Here is a 7,442-nt window from a genome sequence, read left to right as displayed (position 1 = left end):
CAACAGGAAGTGGTGTCTACTGTGGTTGCGTAGCACTCATGCATAAATGTACACACACACACACACACACACACACACACACACACACCCCCCCACACACACACACACACACACACACACTCTGTCTGATCTTCTGTTGACTCGATGTTTATGGTCGACTCTTGCAGCTCAGCCCAACCATGACCCCAACACGCATCACTGCCTGTGTGGAGCTGACGGTAAGCCTTCAGATCCGCCCTCTTAAAGTCAGGATAAGTGCTCTTAATAGAAGCCATTTACCTCCTCTGACCCAGCATATTCAAGAGATCTTGTGTTGCTGTCTGAATGACTAATTTATATTTTAACCAAGTAGTTTGACCATGTGTTTTCGTTGCATGTCAGCTGACCTGATCATGCTGGGCCTGGCCACTCACGAGCCAAACTTCACGATCATCAGAGAGGAGTTTAAACCCAACAAACCGCGACCTTGCGGTCTCTGCGGACAGACTGGCCACGAGATCAAGGACTGTCAGGGGATGCCCAGAGAGAAGCAGGGGCAGGTGAGGAACATGACTCTGAAGTTTACGTCCCTGTTAGCACTGCTGTCTGAAAAAACAAAGCTTTAAAGCGTAGTTTGAAGATCCACGATTTGAGTGAAAGTCTTTGACTGGAACATTTGTTTGTGCACATTGCAAAATGAGCTGTGAATTTTTTTTCAGTGTAGGAGCTGTTTAAATGGGCCATGTTTGTTGTCCTACAGGAATTTTAACTGGAACCACCTCTCAACCATGTTTGTGGTGCTTTTTGGAGCATTTTAGGAAAATTACCTGATAGTTGTACTATCGCACTGACCTAGAAGTTTGTGGTTTGGTTTTGCTGAATGAAGTTTTAACATTTTATCAATCTGTTATTATGCAATTACCATGTTTCTGTATCTTTGTTACGCCTGCACAGTTTACGGGTGGAGCTTTCTAACCAAGCCAGCAAGTGTTACATAATAACTTAGGACTCCACCTCTTGTCTAAATATGGTCAATTCTGGCTCAAAAAATACTGCTGAAAAATAATTGATGTTTGATGGCCCATTGCTGACATTTGCCATTTAAAGTGCGCAGTATACACTCTGTCAGCGGACTGAACCTATGTCTGTTTTACAGCATGATGAGTTTGCAAACACGATGCCGTCGGCTGAGCAGGAGTTCATATTCATCAGACTGTGTGTTCTGCGGGAGGTCAGTCACTCAAACTCACTTCGATCAGCTTTCTTTCTTTTTAGTTGTTTATTTTAGGGTCAAAATCTCACCTTTTGTTCACAAACATGAAATCGATCAAGAACGATCAAATTTGTGCAATCCAACTGGAAGGGTTCAATGAGTTTTACAGAAATAAAACGCAGTGGGTTGCCTTTGTGGTGCTTAAAATGATGGTTCCTAACCTCGGGCACCTCTGAAACTATTTTGAGGAAGAGTAAGAATATGAAATAATGTTTTGAGAGTTCGTTACATGTGTTTAATATATTCTGTTCAGTGTTCAGGTCAGCTTCGCTGTAAGATTTCAGCCTTACCTTGAACATTTCCTTTGAATCATCAGCTTTTCTTTTTTTCTCAGAAGTAATCAAAGACAGACTGCAGAGGAATGTTCTGCCTCTATCTGTTATGGACAGCATTTGAACATGAAAGCAGGAGCTGAAGTGTTGCTTCAATGATAAAATGACCTTCTCAATCATCTCCATTAATTCTCATGTTTTCTTTAGTACCTGGCCAGAGAGCTGACCATGGCCAGTCTGCCTTTTCCCTTCGACTTTGAGAGGAGTGTAGATGACTGGGTCTTTATGTGTTTCTTTGTTGGAAATGACTTCCTACCACATCTTCCGTCCTTAGAAATCAGGTGAGCATCAGTTCATCGTCCTAAAACTGCTTTATACAGTTCTTTCATCAGGGACTATCAGTCTGAAACACGCTGTTTAAATGTGGTGTCAATTCAGGAAGTGGTAACAGGGGTGTCTGCAGTGAAAGGTTATTCAAGAACTTATTATGAAGCGCTGTCATAAGTTTACTTTAATAATACCCAGAATGTACATACAGTTACTCACCATGATGTAAAAAGGGGAGTCAGAGAAAACAGTAGGGTAATATTTAATGATTGGGTTACAAATAAGCCACAAATTCACAGAAAAATGGGGGAAAAAACACCAACAACAAAAAAATGTCCAAAAAAGAAACATAATGAACAAAACTCAAATGAAACAAAACACATAAATATAAAAAGACCCCAAAATGAAGAAAATGAAAGAAAACAAAGTAAAATGCACATGTTTGAGGAGTAAAACTACTTTTCATTTGTTATTCATGGGACAAGGCCACAGCAGGTAGCTTTTCTATTTATTTATTTATTTATTTTTTTTAAATCTGTCCTTTCTGACTCTACCCCAAAAAGGCATTTCTGTCTCCTCCCAGACTTTACTCGGGTGAATAGATTTTTATGTATTTATTCCTGAGCTTATTAGAATCCATCCATGTTTTTTCACTTAATAAATAAATAAATAAAACATTTCAAATAAATATAAAAAATCAAGTGATTTAAATAATAGATTTGGTGAAATAAATAAAAATGTAATAATAATTACATTTAATAATAATAATTTAATAAATTTAAATATATAAATGTAAACAATTAAAATGAATATAATTACATTTAACAAATGTCCTGGAGAGAGTATTTATGTATTTATTTTTTTCTTATTGGCTCTAATTACAAAGCCACAAGTTCATCTCATAGCTAATCAACTGTCAGAAATGTTATATTAAGTGCTGTATCCACTGTAACGCTATTATTATTTTCTTTATTGTGTTTTTCATACTCGTATAGTTTTCAAGCTTTTTGTGCTGTTATTTGTTTGTGCAATATACAGAAGGTGTTTTTTTTTTCTTTCTGTTGTATAAAAAAAGATTTGAGATTTGTATGTTCAGTCTTCCATCCCTATTAATGAAATAAAAGTTGAGGAGTTTGTTTGCATCTGTGGTTCATGGTTTTGTTTGTTTCCCCCAGAGAGGGAGCGATAGATCGACTGGTCAGGATCTACAAAGATGTTGTTCACAAAACTGGAGTGAGTGTCATCATTTATCTGAGCTCTGCAGGCAGCAGTATCCAGGGTTTTTCTATTTGTTTGGGGTTTTTTTTTTTTTCAAATGTTTTAACCAACGCTGGAAGAAAAATGATATCATTGTTATATATAGATATAGGTATCATTGTTTTTGAACAATTGCACTTAATGTGTAGAGTCACCCTGTGCATACGTGCTTCTGCAGGGCTACCTGACACAGAACGGATACGTCAACCTGGAGCGAGTTGAGATGATCATGCAGGCTGTGGGCGTTGCTGAGGACAACATCTTCAAGAAACGCAAAGAGGATGAGGTGATTTTCACAACTTTCTCTCCTCAGATTTAGTCTTTTAGACCTGAGATGAAGACGAGGAAATGTTCGAGTATTTCTGCTCTTTATGAATTTATTTTATCGTTCACGATGTCATCTTCTTTCTTTAGGAAAACTTTAAGAGAAGAAACAAAGAGAAAAGAAAAAGAATGAAAGTGAGTATGATGAAAATGATGCTGATATTTTGGCTTTATAGTTTAAATTTACTATATAGGATCTTTGTTGTGCCATCAAGTAAACTTTTCTGGTGTTTCTGCTGCTAAAGTTTAGCCTTTATTTTCAATGCAGAGTCACCTCCGAAGGTGCAGAAAACCTAATGTGTCATTTTCTGCCTAATCAGCAGATATCACTTAAAAATACTTTTCTAGTTTGAGTTGAACTCAGATGGAGAAGTTTATATCAGTCTCATTTTCATGGTTACTAAAGACACTATAAAGCTATAAACACAGCATGCAATTAAAATGAAGCTGATTAATCGGTGTGATTCGACTTCACCCAAAAACAAAGCCTAGAGTAGAAGTCAAAGTGTGACAGTGTTTCTATTTTACTTATGGCATGCCACGTTTCTGATCAGTCATCAAGAGCCTGCTGCTCTTAGCATTTCCACTCATCCTGATGTTCCCTAAAACTATTTGAAACTACACATGCTGTTTTATTTTTGAGTTCTCATAGTTGCATTCTTACAGTTATGGGCTTGAGTTGAGATATTCTGTCCATGTTTCTGCAGGCGGAGCAGCAGGGTCCGGCCTACCTGACCACGGGTCAGTTTGCCCCTCATGCCCTGGGGAGAAGAGACCGACCCGAGGCTGTCCAGAATGCTCGGCACCAGGCCTGTGACATGAGGATGCAGTCAAACATGGTAAAGCTGGGTGTTTCTATCAGATTGGTTTTATTTTGTGTAAAATCTTTAAGCACTGATGGTCAGTTTGGCAAAACTCTTACTGATTCTTGCGTAATATTGTCGTGATCTGTCATTCTGAGATTTTTCTCAGAAATATGAGTTACCACTGAGCTGGACCAGCAATCCATACTTGGTGTGGTCATATCCAGCATTGTGTTTTTCATAGAGGTCGGTTACACTCAGTATTGGTTTTGTTGGGCACAATCAGACCTCAGGTCTGTGCCATTTATACCAACACTGAGGGCGCGAGTACTCTTTGCATTACTCTGAGTGATGGGTGTCGCCACTCAGACCAAACCACCACATGTGTGCTCGTGTAGCAGGAGAAGAAGTCAAGACGGAAGTTTCTTCAACTCGTGCAAGGCTACAACGAGTGAGAGGCGCGCAATAGGCCAAAATAACACCAAAAATGCAGCCAGTAAATATGACGTCACTCCTGCTGTGTGGCACCATTTGCGAGGTCGAGAATTGCAGGAATAACGGACCCATAAGTCATGTGATTATTGTATCCTGTACTGTTTTGTTTGAAACCTGACATTTTATTGCAATGAGCCATGGAGTCCTTTTCCTTTCTCCCCTCAGAGTGCTGCTCAATCCTTGAAGGCCATGATGAAGAATGGAGGCAATGTAAGTTGGCAGTTGTATATCACTGTGTTAACACTGACTCGCTGCGTTAGTTTTCAGCACAATGCTTTTTGTTCTTGGACTCGAGCTGTGCAGGATTTATGCTTCCAAATAATCATTATTTCCTTTATACTGAGCCTCAGTGGAGCCCACTCTGTTCATCCTCTTTTGAAACAAGCGTCTTTGCTCTTCTCCACGCCCAACTTTCTTCTGATTGGTTGCCCCTCTTAAGTGGAATATAAGTGGGAGGTCACACTGAGAGTTGTGTGCCTAAGTTGACCACAATATGAGTTGTGATTTTTATTTTTATTTATTTATTTATTTTTTGGTGCTGGTTTTTATGTGTTCAGCATCGTTTTAAAGTGTGTCAAGTCATAAATATCCAACAGGAAACCAAACCACTGACACGCGGGAGAGTTTGTGTCCTCACCATTTCGATCCCCTGAATAATCTCTTAGTCTCTTCACAATCTTCTCTCCTCCTCTTCTTCTCAAGTGTGTGTCTGTTTACACCTCCAGGGGCTGGAAAACACCCAGTTAAGGACTCGGGAGTTTAATTCTGCTGTTTAGGTTATTGGGGAAAAAGGCTTTTTTTTTTTTCTTCTCCCTGTAGAGATTCTTCTATCAGCAAAATATAAAAATTAATTTGATTTAAATGCTGCTCTATCAGTCAGTTTGTGCGTTTCTTCTCTGCCATCATTTATATTTGGAGAAAATGGCAGCCTGTTTAAAAAAACAGAACTGAACAAAACGCCAGCGTCTGTATTCTAAAGTGTCTCCCAAGTTGGTAAATTTCCTGCTGTCGTGCAGCGTTAAATTTTATCGGCTGTCAATAGGCGACCATACATTAGCACATGAATGAAAAGAGTACAAAGGCTTCAAGGGGGCAAAAAAAAGGAAAGCTTGTAGCTAAGGCAGCGTGTCCTTCAGTGTCCTTCAAACACAGACAATACACATGTATATGCAGGAGCAGCTTTACCTGACATGAATGCATATACGGTAGTCTACTCATTGTCAGCAGAAAGGTGTTATAATGCTCAGCATTTACTCTATATATATATATATATAGATATATATATATATAGATATATATATAGATATATATATAGATAGATAGACAGACAGGCACAGAGAGTATGACAAATCAATAACAAGAAGAACTTGTGACAACTCAGTGGAGAAATCCTCAGGGGCAATTCCACCAACAGCTGTGTAATAACACATGATGGAAACACTTAATCCCAGTTCTTTTATTAAGAATGAGAATCACAATGTAACCCAATCACCTCCTTTGCCAAAGAAAACAAAAAGCAAACTAACCTTGAATGCTAGTAATATAACAAATATATTCCTCTGTTGCATACACTATGTCACACTTGAAATTTGCTTTCATGCATATATTTGAAGAAGTCGTGCAAAAATACAGAAGCAGGACTGACCTATAACCCGTGCAACAAGACACAGAATGACTGTGACAGTAACGAAGGTCCAGTTCCAATCGTGAGGTCCAGCAACCGTGGCCACTCCCAGAAAAATAAAGATTAGAGTCTCACTGACACTGCTCCACATTTTCAAGAAGTATTTAATGGTGGTGTGGGACTTGTGGGATATGTTGGCCTCCACATAGGGTCGCATCACGGCGCCGCATGCTATTAACCTGGGAAGAGAAATAGTAATAACAGAATTTTTTTTAGATATACAGAAACAATTAATGTGGGGTTATTTTGGTCTCATTTCTCATCCAATTGAAAACATTATTGACCACAATAAAGTCATATAACACAGAACCACTTTATGTTTTAAAAGGAAAACGTGGTTAAAAGTAGTACCAGTTTTCCTGAGCTGCCAGTTAGAGTGACCACTTTATATTTATAAAAATAAAAAAAAAAAGAAAAAAGCTCAGAGGTTCAGTTACGGACTAATTTGGAAAAATAAACAAAGTTATCTCACAATTCCTGTCTGGCAGCCACCTCCCTGTTCTAATCTAGTCATGCAATGTTTGTGTGTCAAAAAAAGGGCCAAAAGCAACTGACAAATATGCTCAATAATCCACAGCAGCTGGTCAACATTCCTCCTCCTTGTCAGTATTGCCTTTCAAGGTTTTGCAGAAATGATAAAAGGAAATCACATCAATAAGTTCTTTCTTTCCTCTTTCACAGACCAGTAATACAGAAAACCAAATCCAGATTTTAATATGAGGGGCAACACAGCTGCAGGCAAAGGATTGTCCTTGAAGCTACATATCCATCATTCCTGACTTAGGGGTGAGACTAACTGCATCAGCACCTCCCGTCAGGAACATCAGTAAGACCTGCAATCTTAAACAGCCTGAAAGTAAACAGAAAATCAATTGCTACGTACTACAAGAGCTGATGAAATGGTATGTCAGAAAATGCTATACATGCCACTAAATCAAAGGAGCTTGCAAAGAAAAGCGTCTGGACTTCTTTAAGTTGCTTGAAGACGTTTCACCTCTCATCCGAGAAGCTTCTTCAGTTCTAAGGTC

General features: G+C 38.8%; 1 protein-coding gene across 1 annotated transcript in view; it reads left to right on the top strand.

Moving 5' to 3' along the window:
• The window catches only part of xrn2 (5'-3' exoribonuclease 2), a 47,132-nt gene that overhangs the window by 3,824 nt on the left and 35,866 nt on the right, over positions 1-7,442 (top strand). The window contains exons 9-17 of the mRNA XM_013910773.1: positions 168-218; positions 382-539; positions 1,136-1,210; positions 1,732-1,865; positions 3,027-3,084; positions 3,287-3,394; positions 3,523-3,567; positions 4,140-4,271; positions 4,896-4,940. Coding sequence (XP_013766227.1) covers positions 168-218; positions 382-539; positions 1,136-1,210; positions 1,732-1,865; positions 3,027-3,084; positions 3,287-3,394; positions 3,523-3,567; positions 4,140-4,271; positions 4,896-4,940 — 806 coding nt within the window. The remainder of the gene's footprint in view (positions 1-167; positions 219-381; positions 540-1,135; positions 1,211-1,731; positions 1,866-3,026; positions 3,085-3,286; positions 3,395-3,522; positions 3,568-4,139; positions 4,272-4,895; positions 4,941-7,442) is intronic.

Source organism: Pundamilia nyererei, unplaced genomic scaffold (assembly GCF_000239375.1).
Source record: "Pundamilia nyererei isolate P.nyererei 1_Seehausen unplaced genomic scaffold, PunNye1.0 scaffold00048, whole genome shotgun sequence".
Lineage (NCBI taxonomy): Eukaryota > Metazoa > Chordata > Actinopteri > Cichliformes > Cichlidae > Pundamilia > Pundamilia nyererei.
The sequence above is the reverse complement of the archived record's forward strand: the minus strand, read 5'-3'. Positions and strand labels throughout refer to the sequence as shown.